The sequence below is a fragment of the Montipora foliosa genome, chromosome 5 (assembly GCF_036669935.1).
Source record: "Montipora foliosa isolate CH-2021 chromosome 5, ASM3666993v2, whole genome shotgun sequence".
In the NCBI taxonomy this organism is placed as follows: Eukaryota; Metazoa; Cnidaria; class Anthozoa; order Scleractinia; family Acroporidae; genus Montipora; species Montipora foliosa.
This window is the reverse complement of record NC_090873.1, coordinates 8467525-8495024: the sequence shown is the minus strand read 5'-3', so window position 1 is coordinate 8495024 and position 27500 is coordinate 8467525. Positions and strand designations below refer to the sequence as shown.

At 40.5% G+C, this 27500-nt stretch overlaps 2 protein-coding genes across 2 annotated transcripts in view; one reads left to right on the top strand and one right to left on the bottom strand.

The window, feature by feature from the left end:
• LOC138003554 (tetratricopeptide repeat protein 38-like) overlaps positions 1-12274 on the top strand; it is a 20612-nt gene extending 8338 nt beyond the window's left edge. Inside the window, exons 7-16 of the mRNA XM_068849671.1 lie at positions 225-344; positions 1128-1187; positions 2553-2591; positions 3633-3711; positions 4480-4550; positions 6132-6226; positions 6948-7026; positions 8806-8883; positions 9592-9665; positions 10142-12274. Of these exons, the coding sequence (XP_068705772.1) occupies positions 225-344; positions 1128-1187; positions 2553-2591; positions 3633-3711; positions 4480-4550; positions 6132-6226; positions 6948-7026; positions 8806-8883; positions 9592-9665; positions 10142-10232 (786 nt within the window). The 3' untranslated portion in view covers positions 10233-12274. The remainder of the gene's footprint in view (positions 1-224; positions 345-1127; positions 1188-2552; positions 2592-3632; positions 3712-4479; positions 4551-6131; positions 6227-6947; positions 7027-8805; positions 8884-9591; positions 9666-10141) is intronic.
• Positions 12275-20703: 8429 nt separating this feature from the next.
• On the bottom strand, positions 20704-26585 carry LOC138002109 (uncharacterized). Its single transcript, XM_068848203.1, has 5 exons — positions 26510-26585; positions 25649-25971; positions 24049-24199; positions 22003-22116; positions 20704-21028 (listed from the first exon to the last, which is right to left on the bottom strand). The coding sequence occupies exons 1-5, from the start codon at positions 26583-26585 to the stop codon at positions 20757-20759; spliced, it is 936 nt and encodes a 311-aa protein (XP_068704304.1). The 3' UTR covers positions 20704-20756.
• Between the last annotated feature and the right edge of the window lie 915 nt (positions 26586-27500).

Here is a 27500-nt window from a genome sequence, read left to right as displayed (position 1 = left end):
GTAACTCGCGCTCCCGGGGCATATGTCTACCTACCCGAGGCACCCTTCTAGGCGGGTCACCTTTTTGCCATAGACCGTTTCACGCATACGGCGGCCATTTTGAAATCCATTGTTTCAAATAGTTTTTATTGGATTCTAAGGGGGCATTTTAAGATAAAATGAAGTGAGATATATGGAATCTCTTATTATGAAAACCTGTCAGGAAATATTATGCCCAATTTTAGGGTTTAGAGATTGTCCCTAAGGATGCTTGGGCAACTCATGCGATAGCTCATGTAATGGAAATGGAAGGAAGACAGGACGAAGGAATTGAATTTATGCTTCAAACTGAAGATAATTGGAAGGTTTGTTACAGTTCACTGTGTTGAAAGGATATGTCACCCTATACGCACGGAAATATGAGCAAAATTTATCGAAGGAATAAACAAAATCTATCCACAATACCATTGCGCCTTGCTCACAGGCATTTGTCACGCGAAGCGTCGAATCAGTATTTTCTTTCATTTCATCTTGTTAGCTTGCTTAACTCCTAATGAACCAATCAAAACTTGTAGTAAATTTGCAACCGACAGAAAGCGCGGGAAAATGTATCCATTCCAAGCAAGTATTCGTCGCTGATTGGTTAAGAAAGGAATTCCGGAATAGTTTTGATAACAGCAATGCAAAATCTAAAACAAGGACGCTTGATTTGTCATGTTTGCCATAAAGAACACGAATGATTTTTCAAAATTGGCATGCGTACTCGTGCCCCATCTACACTAAACGTGCAGGATGAAGTTGCGCCAATCGCCGGTTCTAAAACACCCGAAAATGTCACGAAAGCGGAAGTTTAGAAAACGCTCTGGTTTGTTTTTCTACGAAGACGTGAAAGAACGCAAACTGGTGAAAAAGATATGACGCCAAAAATAATAAAATCAGTTCTTTACATTGGTTTCCAATTGTTTGACAACCTTTTTTTTCCTTTTAAGCTTGGAATTAGCTACACTTTATTGATTTTTTTGTTTAACCGGGAAAACAAGTTTCCTTGATTTTTTGGCAAAAGGCAAATTTTAGCCTGGCGTTTGCCTTTTGACGTAAACATGATCTAAATCTTTCTGTTTGCTTATTTTAATTTTATTTTGTTACAGTCATCCGAGTCCCTTGCCTCGCATAACTACTGGCATTTGGCCTTGTATTACGTTGAGAAGGTGGGTTACAATAGAGGAAGCTTTATTTACGTTTTTTCCCTTATTAGTACAAAGCTATCGTTTTCTAATCAGCGAGCCGAGATTGAGTTTCTGTTTGTCTCGGTTTCGAAGTGAGTCTTGGTGCTCAACTATATGCCACTTCGGAAAATACCATAATACTCTTTTTTTGTTCCCCCCAAATTTTGCATATTAAGCATTGTTTCCATTTTCTCTTAGCACATACAATGGTCCCAAGAAAAAACAAAAACAATGCTTATTCAAAATTTGGGGGGACAAACAAAGAGTATTTGTGTATTTCCCGAAGTGGCTTATTGCAAGGGAAATGAGTTTGATTTGCATAAGAATACGCAACTCATTTCCATATGAGTGGTTGTGCACCAGGACTCGCTTTGAAACTGAGGTATACAGCAACTCGGAAAGCGGCAATAACCCATTTCCGAGTTGCTACATGCCTCAGTTTCAAAGCGAGGCCCGGTGAAAATCAAACTCATTTCCCTTACAATAGCTGAGCACCAAGACTCGCTTCGAAACCGAGACAAACAGCAACTCGGAAAGAGTGTTAAGTATTTATGAGTCAATGAATCAACGAGTTAGTGCAGTTAATTAAACCATTAAATGAAAGCTAAAATTTCAGAGAGTGCTTAGGCCTAATCACTGAAACGAGGGCTTAGGCTTAATCAACAAATTATTGCTATATTGACTGTGAGTCTCGTTGACTCATGACTCATGACTCGTTGACTCATTGACTCATTTGACTCATAAAACATCCGTTCTCACTCGGAAATGGCCTATTGTAAAGTACTTAATATTGAAAGTGCATTGCATAATGAGCTATCTTTGGAAATTTGAACGCGATATCCCAGATAATCTCTGAGCAACGATGCTTTGGAAATTCGAAATTTTACAAAGACTGTATGAGATCATTGGCTTCTTTGGCTAATAACTTGCGCGCTATCAAAGCCAAAAGGCTTAAAATTGGAAAATAGCATGCATAATGCCTTCTATGAGCAAACTTGTATGTTAATGAAACAGAATTTAATGACTTCATCAGAGACATCCTTATAAAAGAGTAAAATGTATTTGAAAGAATCCGACCTCGATACGGCGATCCACTGATACTATAACGAAACGTAATCGCAGGTCTCTCGGCACTTCGTTACATCTAGTTTCTACTGCAGGGTAAATTAATTTTCTTTTGTGTCTCCTAAAATCTCAGTTGAAAAAAATCACACAGTTACTTCGGCACATGCGTACGTCAAATCAACGGTTCATCAAGGCTTTCTGACAGTTCCTGTAAAAGGCCGTATTGTTTTTTTTTTTGGACTCGGGTTGGACTTGAGTAATGCCACGAAGTTTTTTATTTAGGGAGAGTACGAAGGAGCGCTGAATATTTTGGATACGCAGGTAAGCTTTATTCTGCGGTAAAGTTTTTATAGCATTTTTCATTCTTTGGGGTTCCTGCAGTACTACTTTGATATGTGAATATGTGAAGTTTCATCCTCTTTCCACAAGAAAGTACCACGAAATAGCTTTTATTTGATTTGTTACGTCTCAAAAAATCGTCCATACACTCAAGAGTTCGAATCGCCTTGTACAATGTTGTAAGCAGAACCACGGAGAAGTTGTTCTTGTAAATTATAATTAAGGGTTCAGTTGAACGGTTTTACTAACCTTTGACTCCCAAGGGTGATCAGAATGTAAATTCTCCTAACAATCTCATCTTACTATCAGGTAGACAGGTATTGAGAACAAAGATTATTATCAGCTAGGAGATATTATCTTGATATAATACGAAATTCTCATAACCAGCCAGCAAAGAAATATATGGATCCCTTTAGAAGTGTGAAAAAATGTGGTAACGCATTCCTCATCTAATGCAGCAGCCCAAGCGCCGGCGTAAGGGAACAACTAAACGGCATTCACAATATGAACTGGTAAATCATTAAAAAAAAATTGATCGAACTAAGAATAGAAGCGAGCGAACAGGGACACTGACCGACCAGGATGACCAAAGTCTCCCCCGAAAAAATCCTTAATACCCTAAACAACAACTCCCATGATACTCTAGGAGCCTTTCTAACCGTCAGAATATTACAAAGGTAACCAGTCACACGTGCCCCTCAACGACTTTTTCTCATTTTTCGGAACTAAATTTTGGGTGGACGTCAATCAAATGTTTCCATGACGAATTGAACTGTCGCCAAGTGAAACGACTATTGTCATGGATACATTTGATTGACGTTCACCCAAAATACTGACAACCGCTGTCATTTTCGACTGTTTCGTTCAATCATTCAACCGTCAGAAATTACATTTTCTGCAATTCAAATGGATATAAATTTCTCTTTTTCGTAGTGACGCATTGTTTGAAAGAATTCTTACCAACACCTTTTGTCATTTACTTCATGAAGTTTACGATAATTTTTAATTTGTCTCGATTTACAGATTTTACCAAGATGTAGCTCAGATAACCTCTTTCCATTATCTGATGGGGCATCTCTCATGAGTAGGTTAAAGTTTGAAGGTGAGCTGAGGAGGAAACTACCTCTTTCCTCGCCATTCTCCCGCCCCCCTCCCTGCCCCCTCCAAAGTACACACTGATTCCTCCCCCGATGGTGCTCTCAATGATCGTGCGCTTTAGAGGGACGTATGCTGCCTGTTGAATTGGACTAGAGGAACACGCAGGCGGTCTTCGAACTTGGCTACAGGATGGATATGGATGACATTTTGAATCTTAAAGTGGATTTTCTTGTCTTCGCGATATTAGGGATTTTAAGAAACGACGATGGCTACGGCAAAGACAACGCCAAAAAGCAGTGATATTATTGGTTAAAAGAACCAAAAAGATCGTGCTGCACGTGCGGCACGCTTTTTTGAACAATTAATATTCTCTGCCGTACTCGTCAAGACTATTACGTGAAACGACCAAATTTAAGGTTTTGACGACAACGTGGACAAACTATAGTGAATCATTTAGTCTCACTCTTTACTTCAGGACTCTTCGCCCATCTTGTGTAATACACAAGATGGGATAATCATGAAATACATAAAATAGCTCAAACTTACATTTTGAAGTGACGTTTTCGTCGCCATAGCCGTAAATCTCTAATCTCAGAAATGAGCCTCAGTGAGGAGAATCCACACCCAAAAAATATGCTCTGGATTGTACTGTGTTCTGAATCCGGATCTATAGGATTGATTCTCCGGAGCGTATATGTGAAAGTGGTACTTCGTTTGGACGCGGTTTCTTGTTCCCTTTACGACATCTCTACCTCACTTCTTTGTCACGTAGGCGTGGATGTTGGTGACAGATGGCAGCAGCTTAGTCGTTGGTGGGAAGGCCATGTAGATAGTCACGGTTTGGTGAGTATAGTCACGGATAAAGACATCATTTTGGCATGACTTTCCACAGATCAGTGTAACTCCAGACCAACTCGTTCCCAGGGCTTTTCCGAAAGAGGTTGACTACAGACAGCTTGACACGCCAGTCAGTTTAGGACCAATCGCTAATTACCTGTTATACGCAAGTATAGGATCTTAGATTAGAGATTTAGGGTGCTTTCCTTTTGTCAGAACTGGCCGGCAAGACCCGTCAGTTTGCAAAGAAAATGCAACAATTTGAAGGAACACGCATGATAATCCCTCGTATTTTTCCGGAGGATTGTATATCATCCTCGAAGAGTGTTAATTTTAAGGCGGTGTAAAATTAGTCCTTCCAAATGCCTGATGTGGCCGGTCAGTTCTGTCAAATGGAAAGCGCTTTAGTCTCGTCTATCCAACTAATTTTATTTAACAACCAAACGAAATGTAGATACAACATATGCAATAAAAAAATTGTGAAAATTCGTAAGTCTTGTTTATAAAAACTGCATCTTCGATTTTGAGTGCTTGTAAAGAGTGTAAAGGGCATGTGATAAAACACTTATTGAATGAGTCAGGTCGGGTCCATCAGGAAGATATTCTGCTCTCGGTCAAAAGGACATGGCATGGAGTTCCAGGTCAACCTGTGGGAGCGACTCCATATCCTTTGACCCGTATGCCGTAACTTTGAGTCAATTATTTTTTCGTCCAGTCGTTCCACTCAGTCAATAAAGAGCTTAAGCATCACGTTTACGGTAAACGTCGGAAGAAAATATGCGTTTTGCCAAAAATGGAAGAAACTGGTTTTATATGAGCTCATTTATTGTGCGTTAGAGCGGTTTTCAATTGAGTGTCGAAAGTAATTAGATAATTACTTTGGTTTATAATTACTTCACTCAGTGATTGGTTCAAAGTTCTCGCGCCATTTTTTTTTAACCAATCAGAAGTGAAACCAAAACTAATCGTGACTCGCGCGTGCACATTTTCCCGCGCTTTGTGTCGGCTACGTGTAATTACTTCGAGTTTTGATTGGTTTGCTGGATTGTCTCCGTCCTTTTTGATTGGCCAAAGTAATTACTTTGGTTTTGGTTTTACGATACTCAATTGAAAATCGCTCTATCAGCAAGTATCGATAACTGTTCAAAAGCGAGAAACGAGCTAGAATAACGTAATTTTCATGCTTTTATAACAAGCAGCAGCCCACCGTTTCACGTAAACTCGATGCTTAATCTTTCTAATAAGTGCGTATTGTTTTCGCGGGACTTCCATCTGAAGGGTTTTCAAAATCAAAAATCATGGTCTACGCGAACATGCAGCAAACCTTTATGGGTTTCAACCCTTACTTGCCCAAGAAGGTACGGTCAAGTGGGTTTTCGGTAGCGTGCACAAGCAGATGATGTAGGGAAAAAACGATTTTTCAATGGTTTTCATCATCACCAAAACTTCCCACTTAGTATCGTTTCGATTAAGAGACGACAATCAACTTTGGCACGGCCTATATGATGTGCCCGGTATTACGCCATACGCGCTTGCGTGCCTGGTGCAATACCCAACTGTTGTTTACTCTGTGACTTTTTTCTGCAGGTGTTCTATGATACTCATATGGTTATGAGTGCAGTGGGGGCAAAGGATGAAGAAATGACGATGAAGATATTGAAATCTCTCAGGGACTACGTCAGGTCAGGAACCCATGTCCCGGAGCCTACAGCTCCCATACTGGGCCTATGTAACGGCATTTTTACAGACCGAGCTATTTTTAGACTATCTTTTCTGGAAAAAACAAAGGCAGTTCCGGTTCGGTGATCCTATGACGTCAGCTTAATTTCTTGTAATTGGTCATCGGGCTCCTGTGGGAGTCTCATTCGCGGGAAATTCAATCTAAAAATAAACCGGTCTGTGAAAACGCCGTTACACGAACACAGTAGAGGTGTAGGCTCTGGGTCATGGGTTCCTGGTCAGGTACGCTGTAGACTGCGTCCCCACTTCAGAGCCGGTTAACCCACCCCCACTTTTCTCCAGTCGCGTCTAGACGTAACCCTACTAGCGCAGGGAAGAATGGAAAGAAAAGGGAACACAATTTTTTTTCATACCCCTTATTTCACTCCCTGCTTAGTTCCTTTGTGTTGAGTGGGGTCGTTATACCTTTTCATGTTTTTCGTATTCTATAAGTGATGCAGGCGGTTTGCCCAGTCTGTTTTATCTTTCCACTTGGAAATTCCCTTTCTCCGTTTCAACACCGTTTTTTGATCATTATCCACACCGATGCAGCTGTGAGAAGTCGGCTTTTCCTATTTCCAACCAATAGTTTGCTCATCTTACTTTCTTAAAAAATTGACGCCTCTGGAGTGGTCGCTTTAGCCTTTCGGGGCTCTTTAATCATATTCATTTCTTTCTTTCCAGAGATGGGTCAGGCATCAACTGTGAGATCACGCGTGAAGTTGGTGTCCCTGTCTGCGAAGCGTTTGTGGAGGCCGATAAGGTAACTAGCTAACACGAATCTGTTTAGGTATTGATTTGGATTTTAAGAAAAAGGAAACATCCCTAACATTTTAAATTGTTCTGAGGAAATTACTTTATCCAACTCAGGTATGGTTTCATTTTCATATGTAAACTGTAGGGGAATCTTCGTTTACATGTTCTGCCCCATGGTTTTCTTATCAAGGAGCCCAGAATAAAGTACTGAATATTGAAAGTGCACCGCATAATGAGCTATCTCTGATAATTTGAACGCGATATTCCAGATAATCTCTAAGCAATGATACTTTGAAAATTCGAAATTTTACAAAGAATGTGGATCTGTAGAGCCTTTGTGGATCTGTAGCCGCTCTTTGTAGCCACCCAAGAATTTGCCACTTTTTGATGCCTAATAACTCACTTAAATTGGAGATTTAACTACGTTTAACAAGGTCTTCTACATTTTGTCAATTTGTAGATAGCAATTTGTAGATAGCAATCTGTAGATAGCATGATGCCGTCTGAGAGAGTCTGGGAGCGAACTTGTATGTTAATGAGATAAAATGCAAACACTGACATCAGCAAAGATTCCCCTATAGATTGCTGGTTTTCGGAAAGTAGTGTACTTTACTCCTATTCCTGAGGCAGGTTTCTTTTGTGGTAGGAACTCTCATCCAATGGGCCATTTTACAGTTGTTTGCTCAGCGACCTAGCCTATGAATGGCTGCGAGGCTGCCGGTGACCTTGCATTGATACAGCCCCCACTGCTTTTATCATGTAAATTGTGTTGTTGTAATTCTAATTAGTCCATATTAACATTACAAAAGCATGAAGGTTTGTATCAAAACAGGGTCAACGGCAACCTCGCTTGCATTCTTAGGCCAGGTAACTCAGCTACAACTGTAAAAGGGTCTATTCTAAGTTACCAAAAAGGCTAACAATTTCCCGGCGTTTTTTGTTAGAGTTCTGTGTTAGATTAATCGAAAATATATATTACCACAAAAGGGTTGTAGGAAGGGAGGCAGTGCGAACCAGTGGATAGGCCTCGAGATCCGGAGATCCTGGTTTCAAGACCGCTCGTTGAATTTAGGACCTGGTAGTCCCTTGTAGTCCCTGGTTCAACTTCTCGGTTGCACTTGTAAATAGCCAACTGTCTTGCTGAGTAATTGTACTTGTTCTCTGTTGTCGTTTCGTTGATTGTGTTTCCGTTGACAGGCCCTGAAAAGCCCCTACGGGGTGCCAGTCAACCAAGTGTGTATGTATGTAGGAATTTTACTGTTTAAACCAATAAGAAGATCAGGACGTAAAATAATACACCTTTTTCCAAAATGGCCGCCATTTAAATATTTTTTTTGTTATTATTCAAATTAGCCCTTGATGCCTATTTCTTAAGCTTAAAATTCGAAAGTATATTTTTCCTTGAACGAGGCATCAAGGTCTAATTTGAATAAAAGCAAAATAATATCTAAATGGCGGCCATTTTGGAAAAAGGTGTATTATTTTACGTCCTGAACTTCTTATTGGTTTAAACAGTAAAATTCCTACATACATACACACTTGGGCTAGGGTTAGTGTGCGGGTTAAAAGTATGTATACATGACGTGTATACATGGAGAATCTCGGACCCATGACCCACAATCCGTGACCCACGACACACGACTCACGACGCACCCACCCACGCCGATTAGACACTCTCGGTTTAGACAACAGCACGACAGATTTTAGAGTGGAACTCCTCCCCCAATGGGCCCTTCCTATGCGGCCTTACGTGTATAAGTACAATTCCTGCGCTTTCTACTTGCAGGGGAACTTTGACAAAGCTGTAGATATATTGAAGCCCATCCGATACAAGCTAGATCTTGTGGGTGGAAGCAGAGCCCAGGTGAGTGCAGCATGAGTGACGGCACTCAGTAAGCAGCTGCATGTGAGGCCGATGACGATGACGATGACGATGAAGTTGATGATTGATGATGATGACATCATGAAGTGTCCTCATCACAAAAACCTCACCTGAAAATTAATGTTCCTGGTATGAAGGGACATGAACTTGTAGCTATAATAACATGGGTGACAAATTACTCCTTAAATTTGGGCGCGCCAAATGCCAACGTTTATTTCTAATTCCACTTTTAAAATTACAATGTTGCCATAGTAACTTTTCCTACAGTGCCAAAATGGCGTCCAGGTTTAAAACAACCCGCGTTTTCTGAGCGTTATTTGTCACCCATGATATTAATAGCTAATCAGATTGTATACTCGTGAAAGTAGGAAATAATTTCACTTGCGTTTTATCCGAAATCAAATAAATTCCCTCGCCTAAAAGTTCGGCAAATTATTTGATTTTGGACAAAACGCGCGTGAAATTATTCCCTAATTTCACTCGTCACCATTTGATTACCCATACTAATTTTCTACTTGCTGTTGATTCCTCGCGCAACAGTTGAAGAATATGGAGAAAAGGAAACTCTGTGTAAAGCACTTATACGTTTCCTGTTCACAGTGGTAAAGTTTGAAAAACTCGGGAAAGCGTATGAATTACAATTTCAAGCATTGCCTCTTAAACACATTCTCATTCGGTTTTCTTCTTCAGCGTGATGTCTTTGAGTTGTTTTTGATTAACGCATCTTTGCAGTCACCTCGAAAACAAGACCATCACTTTGTCAGGTACATCGCCTTTTACAAATTATTCTTCTTTAAATTAGTTGCTTAGTGACCGTGCCCCTGAGTGGAAGCGAGGCTTGGTTGACCTCGTTTTGAAATACTGCTCAATGCGGACGCCGCTTGTTAAATGACTCTGTAGAAATCACGCATCAAAAACGTGTGTTCTGAGTGAAAATAAAAATGAACGAGTGGTTTACATTAGACGGAAATTTCAGTGAACGCAAACTAAACGTACATTGGTAAGACTGCAAATCAAATGAGGGAGTGGAAAAACTTTAATTCCCCCAGAAAAACCAACAAAGACAGGCGAGCTTTACATTGTAGAAATCGCGTCACTTGTGAATTTACGTCTGCCACTCTCCCCTCCCTTCTTTCTTTTCTCTCCCCCTCTTCTCTGGCCTATGAAGGGTAAGAATTAATATAACTTTAGCTGAAAAAGTCATTTTCTGCGCTGCTTCTAACAAGTGGCTGTATTTTAGGTGTCTCCTTGCAGAACGAAAAGCAAAAAAACAGAAGTCTCCCATGACAGACCGATTGATGGCCAAAGCTCTTGCGCTTCAAGTGGATTAGAATGGGCAATTTCGCTTCCTTTAGACATTAGGGACCTTTAGATTAGACCGGAGGACAAGAACAACTACCAGTACGAGTTTTCCGCACTGAGCATGCTTACAAAGTTTGGAGGCCGAAATTTTTCGAAGTGCGCGTGCTCAGTACGGAAACTCATAGTCGTGGTCGTCTTTGTCCCCCGATCTAAAGATCCCTAGTAGGTCCAAGAACACGGCTGCTAACTTAACCCATTCAGTGACCCCTGGGAGAGAGAGTTAATAGATTTTACTCAACGCCTGACGACTTTATTCATCAATGGGAGGAGGGGGGAGGCGATTCTGGATTCAATGGGTCAACCTATTGATGCCTGGGAGTGAGACCAAGAGTGAATTAGATAAGAGTGTTATTATGGCATGGGTGGGCTCACCAGCACAGTCACAAATGAGTCTATTTTTAGAATGCCCATTCCCGCGAAAAGCAGTAATCATGTCCCTGAAATAACATGGCAGAAGCAGTCACGAGTGACATGGCTTCTTCTGATTGGTTAAAATTGGCGGCCCTTTGTTTTCTTCGCGCGCAAAGTGTATCTAAAAATAAATCCATTTGTGACTGTGATGGGACAAGACTGCAAAGTCATAGATCAACACTCTTATCTAATTCACTCTCGGTGAGAGTTGATAGATTTTACTCTGTCTAACGCCAGGCGATTTTACTCGTTAATGGGGGGAGGGGGAGGGGGGTGGTAGAGGTCAGTGGGTGAAAGGGGCTGTGTCTCGAAAATTAACCAAATTCAATGACTGGGGACTGTTAACCAAATCAGGCAAAACGTAAAAATAGCTTTTGAAATCATTGAAGCAAGGTGTTTGAATAAAACAGCAAATACGGCTAATTAAAGAATATTCCCATGGATTGAAACTGGGATTTGTGAAAAACTGTTCAGCGTAACAGGTTTTCAAAGTTTATCTCTGTTGTTGATTACTTAAATTATGTATGTTTGACGGACATATCTTGGTCTCGAAGCTTTAGTTTGTGTTCTTTAAAAGCTCTTGGGTTAACGTTAAGTTGCATAGCGAGTAGGGGCGAATAATTGGTAAAACTACACAAAATCAACTGCACTGCCTTGACACAGCCTCTTTTAAGGCAACCTAGAGAAATTTTTTTTTGTAAGGTGTTTCATTTGAGTATCCGAAAAATATTGTATTATTTCTGTTTTTACATTTTATTTTTTTTTATAATTTTATTCTTATGTCTTAACCCTATCGGACCAAAAGGAATCACCACCATAAGCCCAAACTCGTTTCGAATCGTGCGACAACACATTGACAAGGTAAAAGGAAATCAATGTGCCCTGTGCATGACCGTGTCAATCATAAAAAAATGGTCGTGGTACAAAAAAGATGCCACAAATAGCAAAAACCTTAAATAACAATGACCACAACCAGGTTTTCTGAGCCCGCGAGACTGAGCACCCCCAGCAAACCATAGTTTTAACGAAAACCTCTGGTCAGCAACCTGGTTCTGGTCATTGTTTGTCCCTTCAAATTTTGCATAGGCATTATTTTTGTTTTCTCTTGGGACCATTGTAAGACGGTCCCAAGAGAAACTGAAAACAATGCTTATGCAAAATTTGACGGGGAAAAACAAAGAGTGTTATGGTATTTTCCAAAGTGGCCTATGGAAAGAGCCTGATGAAATTAGTAGGAATGTCAATTTTGAGGCTAGTGATATTAAGGTGAGAGATTTCACTGTGATTTTAATGCTCAAAAATTAACTGAGAATGAAACGTGCAACTATATAATGTTCATTAAAAAAACACTCACTTCTGATTGGTTAATAGAAATGGAATGAATGAGCACAAGCAAATGTTTCAAGAAGAATAAATATAAGAGTGGTGATACATATATCTTCCAGGGGTGGTAGCTAAGAAGTGAATGTTTTCCCCCTCATCAAAATAGACCCCCAGCCACTGGGTCATCAGTATTGCCATTTTAAAAAAACCTAGTGATATTGCTTCTTTTGATCTGCATGTTCAAGGACTAGAATAAACTATGGAACAAATATTTAAATATGTAGTATCTATGATTAAATTACATTCAACATTCAAGTCGGATAAAATTGTGCATCGACTTTGCGCTCTGTACATTCTAGAATACTAATACAATGTTACACAAGTGTCCTGATGTAGTTATCACCTGCCTTGGAAAAATGATCAGACAACAAGAACAACGTCAAAACACTGCAAATCCTGTTGTGAAGGTTGACCTTAAGGCGTCAACCCGAGAAGCGCTGGTCCAGTTTTTTTTCGCGCGCTGTTGCGTCCTCTTTTCGTATCGCGCTGTTTTTCTCATCCCGTTTTCTTATATTTTTATGAGCCCCTCATGCTTCATATATAAAACGACCCCTTATGTATTTGTCTCACATTTCCCCTTGTTTTGTTTATGGCTTGACCAGAATGTATCAGTTCGTGTTGAGGAAACCGTTGGAGTATAGGTATCGCTCAACAAAGCAAGACGTCGACGTAGGAAGTTCTTTTCCTTCATTTTATTCCCTTTCAACAAAAAATGTATCAATAGTTATGAACCCAACACCAAAAAGGAACGAAAAAAATTTACCTAATAGAATCGTTGAAAAGTAACTCCAAATACTAAATCTCATATGAGTTGTCTCTTGAAGCAAAAGTGAATAGTCCTTAAAATAAGAATTCAAACAAACAGCAAAACACCAACCCCGAAAGATTATTCTCCTACGTGAAAAACTCTTCATGAAGAAGGATATTCCCCTGAGCGCAAGTAAGTGCCATTGCCACTCAGTTTGGTTCATTCTGCAACGGTGAATTAAATGGTTCATTGAAAGGGTTAAAACGCTTTCACTCCCGTGATCTAAACGTTCATTCTCTTAACTAGTTCCATAGACTTCTCTATTTGCTAGTCATGTGAATTCGATGTTATATCAAAACAATATCCCTTAACGGATAGTAATCTTCATTCTCAATACTTGTGATGGAAAGTGTTTGAAATTGTGAGGAGAATGTACATGCTGATCACTACTAAGATTCGAAGGGTTAAAACGAGGATGATCCACACCAAGTGATTCTAGAATTCTTGCTTACGGTCGGCAAAAGATGTATTTCACCCCACGTGCGTTTCGCAAGAGTTTAGCTTCCAAACTTCCTCCTGTATCTTTCAAAGTGCGAAGATGTAGCCTCTAAACTTTGCAGATATTTCCACGTTTTTCCTCTTGAAAACAGATTTTAGCGGCTAAAGGTTGTTTTCACGTTACGTCATTACCGCCATGTTGGTGGACAAAAACAAAAGATCTCTAATTGGCTCCTTTTATTCGTCCACCAGCAATTGTACATTGCAGCATTGTTATCTGTATCGCTAGAGATTGGTTCCAAATTAACTATTCATTGTACGTTAATCGTAGTTTTACAAATACAACTTGAGCTTTTCATACCCCAAGGCTGCTGCCTAAGAAAATTTTCCAGGAGCCCTTCGGGCTTCCAACATTAAAAGTTAGCATCCCGAGTCGGTTTCAACATTTAACCTTACTTAGCTGCCGTTCCCTCCAACCACATCGCTTTTTTCATCGTTTAATCTCGAGCTGGGATCAAATTTACGAGAAAGTGAGGATGAATCACCTTGTGATAAGGGAGGCGGTTCGGGCTTTGGTCGCCCGCGCTCGCAAGTAAGGCGCCCCAGTCGACCAGGCGACCATTAGGCAGCAGCCTTGTACCCGATGTTTTTTTTCAAGACCAAAGGGTAACACGCCTCCGTCCGAGTCTACTGAAGGTGCTGTTCTGTGGCTGGTCAATCACTACTCTAAAACGTTTTGGGAGATAAGTACGCCTGTAACGGAGTAGCGGATTGTTGCTTTAAACGTGCATGTACATGTTAATATTTACCTTCGATCACAGACGCCTAGAAATCGAAAGAACCCCCAATACATTTGCGATTGTTTTGGTCACATTTTAGTTACTACAGGTCCATCTTTTATTGCCCACAAGCAAGAAAATTTTGATCACGTGATCAGCCATAGTGAAGGACAGTTAATACTGAAGTTATTTAAAACAACCTTGCCATAAACTTGAAAAATATCGTGGCGACTTTTTTCAAGATTACCCAAATGCAATCCGTACGTTTCAATCTTTACTTTTGCTGTATTTCTTTTATGTTGTTCAACAGTTTTAAGTGGTTATTGCAATGTTTCATTCTACTTTTTCGACTTTTTGGGCATTTCGGAATTTTGGGTGTCATGAAATTACATCATTTTGCGTGACATAGCCCATTTAAGGTACAAGCCAGGTGTTAATTGGCTGCCGAAACAAGGAGTTGTTTCGTTTCAGTGGCTGCCACATTTAAATTACAAAAATAATGTTTGTAAACAGATATTTTCCCTAGAGAAAGTTAACTATATGTGCATATAACCATAATACTCTTTCGAAACTCTTTGTCACTCCAAATTTGCATTGTTTTTGTTTTCTCTTGGGACTATTGCAAGTCCCTAGAGAAACTGGAAACATTGCTTATGCAACATTTGGAGACACAAACATAGGCCGTGTTTTCACGACAGCCGTTTTCTCGCTTAACATTCCTGAAAGTGGTTTGTTTGCAGTTAAGCGGCTTAAAAATGATACGCGTTTTCACGGGTAAGATTAAATGAGGAGAGAGCAGCCAATGCAATAAAAATGGCATGTCCGTTGTATTTCCGATTTGAAATTGCCAACTCGCTTAAGCTACCTGGTTTGGTGGATTAAATTTAATGAGAATTCTATTGACATTTGCCGAGTCGCTTAACTTTAAGCGAGTTAGGAAAGGAACTGTTTTCACGGAGTTCACGTCTCTCGCTAAGCGACCTGAAAACACAGCCATAGAGTATTATGGTATTTTCGAAAATGGCCTATAGATCGTTTTCACGTGACGTCACAGCGGCCATGTTGGTGTACAAGAGCAATAGACGTTCTCTCCTTTGGGAACCAAACTCTATTTTTATGCAAATTTCATACATACATTTTGTATTGTTTTCTACACCAAAATGGCCGCCAAGTCACGTGAGTAAAAACCATCTATTGACGGTGGACGAACAAAAGGAGGTAATGAGAGATCTTTTGTTTTCGTCGATGACGTAACGTGAAGACCACCTACGAGCAAATAAACGTTGTCAATGACACTTGTTTGTACGTAACCCGCTTTACGCGCATCTTTTACAGAATAATCCAACTTTTTGTAAACGTCAGAAGCCTACAACTTCAATATATGTATCGGCATTTTCACCAATCAAGCTATTTTTAGATGATATTCTTAAATTAAGATTCCGCTCGCACGAGTGACCATTTTCTGTCCCATAGGCAATTATTCCTCATGCAAGACTTGCGATTAGCTGGAAAGGTCTGGTTTCGCGGAAAAATCAATCTAAAAATAACTCGATCTAAAACACGCCGTTCCACAAGTACGTTACTAGTCATGGACTCCTGTAAACGTTTAGAACCCAACCTTTGAAAGCGACAGGCTAAAACAATAATATTCTACAAGGCTATTCACATCTTATACTGCTTCGTAAAACGTTTCGATCTCACTTGGGTCAAAGTGATGTTTCCCCGCCAGGAAGGTGTGGTAGGACGAAGTTCCGTTCGGATTGTGGTAAGTGTTGATTAGAGTGTACGATGCTGTCTGGCCGCTAGCATTGTTTGCAACGTACAGGTCGTGGCCACTTCCAAACGTAGGACCATAGCCGTCGTTACTGTATAAGGAACAGCAATCGTTTGGGTTGTGTTGAGTCAGGCGCTGTGGAGTATTGATTTGGTTTGCCAATGAGAAAAGAAAGGCATTTGGATCGTTTTTGTAGTTTCCTGAATTATCTGAAGCGAAAAAAAAATAGGCGAAACTCATTGAGGGTACCCTATCGGGGACAAAAGCCAGCAGTATAAGTATCTTTTCAACTACGACTACAATTGACTCATTTAAATGAGCCAATCGTATCGCAAAGCAAATGCATGCATGCAGAAAAAACGGGAAAACGCCAGCGAGCAAGCCTCAATTGATTTTGCTTCCACCAATTTGTGTTAGAGTTTGTCGGGAGTTTCTCGCCAATCAGTAACTAGTCAGCGAAGCAGAACCAAAAAGACCAATTTGGAAAACCAGTTTATGAGTGACGTATGTAGGAGATAATGGACTAATTTCAAATAGATTAGAACAGTGCCCCTGTGATCCAGAGATCACTTTCTCTGGGTAAAAAGTAGAGATTTTGTGAGGCTTTTTGTTTCCATATACACTCGTGGTGGGGCCTCTTGTCAATAGAAAATCTGCGTACTCACTGCACCAAACTCGCGACCGTGACCGTGGTCAAGAGATAGGAAAATTCTGCCGGCTCCTGCAACCAATCAGTTTGCTGGATTCTCAGGATACCGTCCGCACACGATCAAAGAAATAAATAAATGTAGTTATTATATGACTCGCTCCGTGAGCAGGCAAGATGACTCAAATCCCGCGCTTTGATTGACTACTCGAGGCGGGCAAGATGTAGCTATCTTGCCCGCTCGGGATTTCTCGCCTGGTCCCGCAAGATCAAAGATCATTTTTTGGTTTTTTATTCCATATAACAAATACTTTATTGACCAAGCTTGTTCGGTCAAGATGGATGGATATTGGCCTCTTTCTTGTTTTTTGCGTGTTTATGGACCTCGACTTCGTCTCGGTCCATAAACACGCAAAAAAAGAACTTGGCCAATGTCCAGCCATCTTAACTTCACGCTTGGTCAATAACCCATATAGATTTGAAGTGGGGGTGACAGACGAAAGGAAGAAGTGATCATCGCACGTATCTGGACAATTTAAGCTAAAAAAAAAAAAAAAGAATAAGGAGCCTTTGGGCTGCCTTGGACTTCGGTCGGTCTCTTCTCTCTTTCATATAGAAACCTGAAACCCAGTTCACTTTTGATGTCGAAATGAGATTATTGCTTAAATTGTCCAGATAAGTATGAGGATTACTTCTTCCTTTCTTATTGAAGAGTATGTCTTGAAGATTCAATGGAAGTGGATTGGTTACTTCAGAATCTTACACTGAAGCGATGTTTCAACTCTCACCAAATTTAATCCAAAGTCCATCTTATAAATACTCTAGTCTGTCTAAGCTTTAAATGTTGAATCCGACGCAAAATTGTGTCTCTAATGTACATATTTGTGTGTGCATTTTTTTCCTATTATCATGGCCTCAAAAGAGATCATCACTAACAATTTAGGCATTTTATTACTTGGAAAATGTATGAAAAATTGATATTTGTCCCACCATGATTATAATCTGCATCAATCATGTGTGTGTGTGTGTGTGCGTTGCAGTACCTCCGGCACTCTATTTTATTCCGTAGGCTCAACGTATAATTTATTTATTTAACTTTGCCAGTCAAGCTGACAGAGCGCCACAACAGCTTGCGCCAATTACTGTGGCCCCTTTTTCACCCTCCCAACCATGATACACAACAAACGACAGACCACAACACCGGGAACTACGTGCCCTACTCTTAGCGACAAGTGCGTGGGTTCTTTTACGTCCCACAGGATTATGAACATTGAAGGGTTGTCAGACGGGGCCTACGGTTTATAGTCCTTATCCGAGAAGACTAGAGAGTCCAACTATTTGCAGATGAAATTACAACGGCAGCACTTCCTCCTCAGTTATTTAAAGACCCTGAGTGTTGGTCCGGCCGGAGTTGAACTCACGACCGCCCGCGTAACAGCCCGGTTCTTAACCAACTGAGCCACCGGTGCGCGGTAGTGGTAATCTGGCTTCCTGGTCCTTTTAGCTTTCTAGTTATTTCAGGGGGCCAATGCCCCTTTTTATTGTTATAAGCTATCAATTATACAAAGAAAACAATGTTAAAATAAGGGTATAAATAAATGTTATTGTTGTCAGCCTAGTTACAGTATAATTACAAAAGAAGATTTACAGATGATTACATGTTTCAACAGAATCTTCTGTCATCTTTAGTTTGAAGTACAAAGTACAGAGATGAGTACATAGTGTGCACAAAATGCCAAGTTTTCGTGTGCGGGCTGTAAATTTACTTTTTACTGGGTTGCCAGTATGGTAATCCAGTCGGAAAATGGATGGAATTTATTCGGCTTTTTCTCTGTACAGTATTTAAAGAGCTTCTGTAACCAACCGACTTTCAAGTGGTGCAGTGTGCATCAGGTGGTTTTACTTTAGATAATGATTAGTTCAGTTTCAGAGCTTTTCTTATTTCAAATACATTTTGCCTTGACATATATACATCATTAACGTAAATTTTTCGGATAAATGGCATGTGGGGAGGGGGGAGGGGGGAGGGGGGCTGCGCTCTCGACGCAATTTCTTCGGCCCCCTCTTTCTGGAATTTCTGGATCCGCCCTGGGACATAACAAACGTGAGAACATGTGAACCAAAGGGCCACTGATGGCACGACGTCTGGGTGACCCCTCAAACGGTCTAAATGACCCCCGCCCCCAACTGGAACGCTTCAGTTCAACACCACCCAACTCAGTACCACAGGCAACCCTGGGGGGGGGGGGGGGGTCACGATTTGCCTGCATGCACAAGATACTTTTGCCTCGTTGACGCAGCCCAGGTAGGATTCGAACTAGCTATTTCCTAATTCAGAGGAAATCGCGATGGCCACTAAACCAGACGCCTAAGCGACAAACTAATGGAGACATGAATTGTGTGCGTGACCGGAAACGAGTTTTTGTGTTCTCGTAGCACGCAACGCCATATGCTGTTATCGTATGTCTCGGTAACAGATATCGCAGTTTTATATTTTTTCCGGTGTTGTAAAGAAAAAGTATTAAATATTTTAAAATATCATAAAGTGAAAGTAAAGTAAAGTGGTGCATTTATATAGCGCCCTTATCACAACGTCTCAAAGGCGCTTTACAATGATCAATTTACCCCCAGCGGACTGGAAGCATATACAGGCGCAAATTGCAGCCGCTTCTAAGCAGTCCTTGCATGCTGGTACTCATTTTACCGACCTCGGAAGGATGGAAAGCTGAGTGAACTTTAGCGGGAAAGAAGGTCGCCAAATATTCCAGTCTCGGCAGAACCGGGAATGGAACCCGGGACCTTAGGGTTGGAAGGCAGAGATCTTACCACTGCGCCAACCCCTCCGCTGGAGGGTTAGGGTTAGGGTTAGGGTTAGGCTGCGCTAACCCCTCCGCATCGTCGAGACTTCTGTTTTCTAGTTTTGATTGGAATCAACGCCGTTAAGAACAGTTTTAAATGTAAATAAATATCCACAATCGCACGTAACCATCATTGGGTCACGGAATGTGGACTGTGGACTTCGGAATTAAAATTGAATTTTTACCAAGATATTTTAACATTAAAAAAAAAAAACCCACTGAAACACTGTGAACTTAAAGGAAGTCGGCTAAAAATTCTTCGAACAAAGTGTAAGCTACCCGTAGCCTCTTGTTGGCATATTTTCTACATTTTCCTTTGATTAACCTTCTTCCAAACAAAATTTTTAACGTTAACTCTTCCCATTCCGTGAACTAAATAAACACTTGAACTTTGACCTAGCCAATTTTGCCCACCCTATCCTGACCGCTAAACCTTTATACAAAAATATCTCTCTTTCCTTTTACTGACCACTTTTATGCCGACTTCACACAATTCACGTTATCAAAAGCACTTTTTCCGTGACCGTCCCCACGTTTTTACACGTGATCAAGACTGTCAAGATAAATTCATTGGCTGAATAACATTTGAACTGTACCCCATCAGAACATTGTACGTGACAATTCTCACTTGTTTGCAACCTCCTCGTTCATTGGCTTATTTTCTACATTTTCTATTGGTTAACTCTCTTCCAAAGAAACGCGCATCGTTTGATTGGCGGATTTCGATCCGTTCCATCCCCACAAATACTAAAGATGCGAAAACTTCACCCCACATCTTCAAACTCACACCTCATGAGCTGATTTCGGCAACGAAACGACACGGCGCACAACCCTTCATTCTCAGTGGCACCAGCATGAATCAACTTAGGCTTAAGGAATATGTCCACAGCGTCTCACCCATCACTAGAAAAGCAGAGCTAGCTTGGTCCTTTCCTTCTATTTCAAATCGACGATTGTAGGTGACGAGTTTTGAGTTTTCGTTCCAGCCAATAACCCATCATGATCCTACGACCCGATAACACATCTCACCAGCCTAATTACACATTTTTATTATTCTCCCGCTATTGTTAACAAACGGTGTTAAACGTTAAAATTTGTGAATACCATTGTAGAAACTTGTAAAGCAGCTGTTTACTAATTTTAATTGGAATCAATGCCGATAAATGGAAACTTTGGACTAGGGAATTGAACTGGATATTGACCACGATACTGTAAAGAAAAAAAATCCCTAAAATACTGTGAACTTCAAAGGAAATCGGCTAAAAAACCTTCTAACAAAGTGTAGGATACCTGTAGCCTCTTGTTTAATTTAAGAACAAAATTTGATTCCGAACATATTTTGTACGGTTTTAACTTCTTTTTTGGTGAGAGTGGAAGTTTCAGCGGGTTTAAAAAATTAATTGCGATTGATTTTCAACTCACCCCACGATACGCTCGCATAGCCCCCAAATATATTCTGGTTCACCTTGATTATGGTAACAGTTGGCCCTTTTCCATTACACAGAGAGTGAAAGGTCCGAGCAACCCAGCCGTCCCTTAAACCACGCCAGCAGAGTTTCCAGGAACTATTGCTTTGTGATACTGGCTTCAGCCATTCGCTCAACTGGACCAGGTACGTTTGATTGCTTCCAATAATGACAGAATCTTCTAGGCCCTTTTGTGTCTTTTCTGGTGAAATATTAAACGAACAAACCCTTCCATTTAGATCACAACCTCCAACATCCGTGGTACAACGGATTGCTTTAAAAAGATACCATTGGCAACGAGAATTTCATCCGTTTACCAAAGCTTGTGAAGATTTCCAATTCTCGCTCGTACCGATCTACTCCTGGGACACTTCGCCCGTACTGCACAAGGAGAACGAGATGGGATAAACGCGAAAGACTACGGATAGCAGAAAGTTATGTTTTAGCGTGTGGACAGGCCTTTGTTCAAGCGAAAACGGATACCTTTAAAGGAGCAACAACAGTCTTTAACTCTTCGTCACTCTGTTCTTTGATTTAACTATCGGTCACGTGACCTTAAACCACGTCACCACTTTAGTGAGCCGTGAACAGGGAGGCAAGTCCAGGGCCCCATCCTTGTAATGTTTTGGAATTGATTTCTTGACGAAACGTTTTTCGTTAACCTGGCGTTTGTCCTTCCAGGACGACGGCGACGGCAACGAGAACGTCATCTCAAAATATAAATTCGCATTATTGTAATCACTTCGTGACTATTTCAACCTTTAATATGACAAAGGTGTGGTGGTTCTTTAAGAATGCCACTGGTCAGAACGGCGCTTAATTGAGGGGGAGGGGGGGGGGGAGAAAATGAAAAGTTATCTTCAAGTGCTGACGTCCTTCATAAAACCTAAAATTTGGCTATTTCACGTTGTTGTTTTGCAGACGACGACAAAGAAATGGACAAAAATGAAAAACGCACGTGCAGAGCGTGCAAAGGTCTTGTTTTTGCCTAAATATGCAAATTTGTGACCTTCTCGTTGCTGTTGTCGTTGCTTAAATTCCCTATATAGCGGCGCTAAAACGTCATTCTTTTTTTTCAATTTCCTATTAATATCTCTTTGCCATTAATCTACTATTTCAAGAGATGAAACGAATGAATTTTAGCGTTGAATAGCAACCGATTAAAACCCGACTCACCCTGGCAAGTTTCTCCCGTCCAACCGCTCGCACAATGGCAAGTGAAGATTCCGTTGGCTTCTGTGGTGCAGTTTCCACCATTAAGGCATGGGCTGGGGTCGCACGGCTTTATCTCTTAAAAAAGGAAGTGATTTTTTAAAATCACACTACCGCTTCAAATTGTCCAATTACGTGCGAGGATCACTTCTCTCTTTCGTAAATAACCCGCACTTCACATATTCATTTCTTTCCTTCATCGAGTCCTTGCACGGGAACACACGAGCCCAAAAAATTGACCTGTTCCCAACTGAGTGGCTTCATAAGCTCAGTTGGTAGATCAGCATTGCATCGGCATCGCAGAGGTCATTGGTTCGAATCCCGCTGGAGCCGCCTCAATTTTTTTAAGTGCGAGAGATCATATCTTTCGCCGCTGACCAGTCCGTTGCACTTATGACAGAGGATCTCCAATACCTTCATCACAGCATACGTGTGTTTCGTCCGATGCCTTTCAATATCGCCAACTCCTCAGCTATCGCGCTTGAAATCCGATTAGCAGTCAACAGCACTTTTCACGGTTAGTTTTTCTCACTTGCATTACAATATGATCTAGCATGTTTGTGAGGCAATTTCGGGCCATTTTGTAGTTTTAACCCGAAATTGCCTCGCATCCACGTTAGATTACATTGTAATGCAAATGAGAAAAACTAACCGTGAAAATAGGCCATATCCGAGTTCATGTCTGCCTCCTCTTCAAAGCGAGTCTAGGTGCGAAGTTTTTCTTATGAAAAGTAGTTTTCACTCATATGTAAAGTAGAACTAATTACCATCACAAAAACTTCCCACTTAGACTCGCTTTGAAGAGGAGGCAGCTGACATGAACTCGAAAATGGCCTATTTCTATAGAGCGTTTTCACATGACGTCACGGCGGCCATGTTGGTGTTCCAAAACAAAGAAATGGCGGTCATGATGGTGTACCAAACTAATCCTCTGGATTTGAACCCTATTTTTATGCAAATAATTTCTTTTGTTTCAGTAATCCAATATGGCTGCTGGTCACGTGAGTGAAAACGCTCTATTGTTTGTAGCAATCTAGCCTTGTATATACATTATTTATTATATCTGTCACTTAGTACGCGCGCTGTGATTGGTCAATTTTGCGATCTGTATCTTTCAGTACGGCCCGCTGTCGGCCGGATTAACCTCAGAGATGATAATAAATATCTTACTAACCTCGTTTTCTCGGTGCGTACTGTTAGTTACGGATTCTCGTTGATTTATGGCAAGCGCGAAATCAACTTACAGTAAGGACCTCGAACTCGGTTAGTAAGAGGTAACATCTTATGGATCTTTCTTGCATAATGGAGTCAGGGGACCACAGGAATTCCTAATTTTAACCCATGGGTCTCTATAGAAAATTCTTCATGAACCCCTAGCTAAAGATCGGCAACCTGTTGGGGATTACGACCGGGCAGGCCAGATGGTCAGGAGGTCTAAACTTTATCAGCAGGTCTGCTGGATTGGCCTGCCATCAGGTTTCAAATCAATGCGCGCGCTCTGATTGATCAATCAGTTATGTTTTATTGTGCCAGTAAACTCATGGAAAAAATTATTATATAAAAGCAATAGACCACAAGTTTCTATGGCTTATAGGCATGATAAACCACTTGGAATGTTGGAAGAATACTCGAATAATTCGTAAATCACTCGCCTGCGGCTCGTGATTTACGAATTCTTCTCTTGTTCTACCAACATCCCGCGTGGTTTATCAGCCTATAAACCATAGAAACTTGTGGTCTATTGCTTAATTAAGACCGGAGAAAAAGCAAAGAGAATGCGTTGTTCACTTGATAGATTCATTTTCATGTAATATCCCTTCGTTTGGAACAGGTTCCCCCATGTCTTATGTTTTGGACAAGATTATGTGAGCGATGGAAATTAGATGATTTCTTTTCCTTTTTTCTCAGTGGCTAGAAATCAGGCTATTAAACTTTAAAATGGCACGTTCGATTCTTTGGCATTGGTCAAATTATTCGCGGAGCTATTTGGCTAAAACTAGCTGATAGAACGTCTCGTAAGGCTCAAATTGTTAGATGGGATCTTATCGTTTTCGCAGTCTAGTCCGGTGAATCCGGCTTTGCAGATACACTTGTAGCTGTTCTCTTCGTACAATGGCAGACACGTTCCATGGTTCCTACAAGGCCAGCCGCTACATGGTGACTATAAAGGATTGAACCAGATTTATTTGATATGATAGTAGACTTGCGTGGAATGTAAGGCTAAATCTCGATTGCTGTGAGTTCATACGTCCTTGTTAACGCAGCGAAATCTTCATCTTCCAATTCAAGAAGTAATTTGACAAGTGATATTAAAAAGGAAGCTAAGGAAATAACGGTCATATTGACGCTCAATAACGGCTTCATCTACATCTACATGTTCCAGCACCCGGCAAAGTCCCTTTTTGACTTACGGCTGTTTCTGCTTAGTTGGCCTCATATACCGTAAGCCTTTTTAGAGACATCACCACCAAGCCGGCCACTTCTGCGCATGCTGGAGAGAACAGGACAGCTACAACACCGGGGACTACATCCCTAGTCTTATCGAATAGTGTGTGGGTTCTTTAACGTCCCACAGGGAACCTATGACCATAGTAGGTATTTGTGAAACCGGGCCTACGGTTTATAGTCCTTATCCGAGAAGACTCGAAAGTCTAACCATTTGCAGATGAAATTACAAAGCCAGCCGTAGCACTACTTGCATGTTCGCAATGAGTACCTATTTCTTTAATGTCCAGGTTCACGATACTTCATAGGATCGTTTTCATGCATATCGCATCTTATTTAACGCCATAAAACTAGGGTTTGTTAATGTTATCGCTATAAAAAGTAAAGGAATGAAAAACGGTTATTGTTCATCAGCATTGCGCTGTTTATTCTAGTCTTTTTTGTCATCTTCGCGATGCAGATTACCTTGGGTACACCATCGGAAAATATTTTACGGAGACTCACGGCAGTATCAATCTTTAAAAGCAAGCTAATTTAAAATTCTTCGGAAATTCTAGAGCAAATTGGATTGTTTGGTTTTTGAAGTGTTATTCATTAGAAACTCAAATACTCAGGCATATTGCATCCGTGCCAAGCTTTTTGTTTAACAGGATGCTCATGACACGACCTTGAACTCTGGTTCACAGCTGGGTTTTTTTTTAGTTTAAAAGTTTCCTTATTTGGATGTAACGCTGCTCGTATAGTTTCCCGCGCGTTCCGGCTTCGATCTTATTTTTGCCCATATTTGGACATAAATTGTTGTCCTAAAATCCTCAGCTTTGTTCCAAGGAAAAGAGTTGCACGTTGCACCCTTGAAGGTCACGTGCTTCTGTTTTAACTTGTAGTATTATTTTAACTATTGTGCCTCTAGCATTTATAATTGATTTCCATTTTTTACTTTTTAGACTTGATAGTGACGTTGGTGTAGCGTCCAAATGTCGTCGTTCTTAATTTTTGTTAAATTTCCTAACTCTTTAGTTTTTAGATGTTTAAAAACATTTTACGGCATTTTTTATAACGAAATGTTTTTCAAAGTCACTTCTTAAAAGAAGAATTAAACGCGCGGAAAAAAAAAAAAGAAAAAAAAAACAATGTACGCCGTAAAAGTCCAAGACATTCGACATACCGCGATGCTGAAGTGGTGAAAGGATTCGTCGGACATGAATTTGTCCGAGTTGTTGTACTTGTCCGAAGGAAGCAGTTCACAAAGCAGTTTACCGTTGATGTCCGGGTAAGCAGCCAAGTTGTATGAAAAACATTTCGGAGTTTCCAAACAGGCAAGCGAGCACTGGGGCGTCCGATCAACTTGACTTTTGCCAAGGATTGTGATATTCAGGTAGGAGAATTTGTCTTCTCTGAAGTTTACAAAACTGACACCAATGTGAGATTCACCGCGACTGAGAACTTTGCCGGCTTTTTTCTCTGAGATAGATGGTTTGCAGCCATTTTCTAGAGACAAAGATAACAATGCTGAACTGTAGAATTGCTGGTGGACGAACAAAAGAAGCTCATGAGAAATCTTTTGTTTTTCAAAGGAGAAACAGATTTGCCAGTTTTAAACCTTAACTAAGCTAGAAGAAATTTTGATTTTTCTGAATTTTTTTTAGGCAATCGATTTTGAGATAAATTTTCAGCAAAACGGTGTCAACGGTTTTCATTGTTTTGACGAGGTCAAAAAAAAAATCACGCTTAAAAACACAGTTTTCAACTCTGATGGCGGATAACAAATGCAAAACGCGAGATACAAAATATCGACCAACACCGTTTACCTAAGCAAATGAAATAAGATTCAAACAAAAGGCATTAAAACGTTGCTAATTCCATTCTCATACTTAAATACCGAAGAAATAAGAACGGTTTTTAAAAACTGACACCTAGACTCAATGAGTGACGGGACCTTAAATTTGTTGAGCTCCGGTCGAGGGAAAATTGAACAAAAAGCAGGAACCTATGGGCTAATGGGCTCGTGGTGAAAAACGTATCATACCTATAGCAAGCGCATATGAGAAAACGAGCACGAGCAGAGAAGCTTTCAGAAATGTCGCACAGCCAAATGGTGTCATCCTCAAGCTTTTTGCTAGCCTTTCAGTTTAGTGCAAACTAGTGAGGTTCGCCAGTGCTGTTGTCCAGGCCTGAAACGACTTAATGATAAATGGACAGGTTTGGGGTTTTACAACGGTGCGCATTCGTGTCAAGTAGATTCCGTGATATCTGCCAATGGTAAAGACACACATTACGTTTATTTGTCAAGGACTGATGTTTTGCCTAATTATGGATAAAAGCATCAATTAAACACATGAATATTTCATCTTAGCCGTGAGGACATAACTCTTAAAATTCACAGCGAACTACTTTACTGTAAAATACTTTTCTCAAGAAGATTATCGCTTATACCCTAGATGATCTTGCTTTCTAGAGAGTTTCGCTTATTTTACGTTGAACACCACTGATCCTTGTATAGAAAATGTAGATCGTCGTAAAACACAACCTCGTTCCCAGGGTCTGCATTGTCGTTCATCGACAAGAGAGCCTGGAAACGACGTTGCGTAAAAAAAGCCTGCGCCTTGTGCTTATTTAAGTAAAAAGAAAAAAATAAGAAAGGCTAAGTTACTGTCAATTAATACACTCTTTTTTTTTATAAGAACGTTTAATTTTGGAGCTGAGGCTAAGCGTTCTTGTATCTTTTTACGATGTGAGCCGGGCTGAAAACGTTCTTAAGATGTTCTTAAATTTACATCAGACTTTGTTTCAACTGATGATTTTAATGGTGTTGAAGTAATTGGTACGATTACAAATAAAAACTGCTCATTATTACAAAACGGAGACGCGTATCATGCAATAAGAAAACCATTGTTATGTTATACAAAATATGCCCTTAAGTATTTGGGTTAATGTACATTTATTTACCTTTATTTTAAGCTTTCATTTAAAATACAAATGAGCAAAAAAAAAACGTTCTTAATCGACTTTTCACGTGG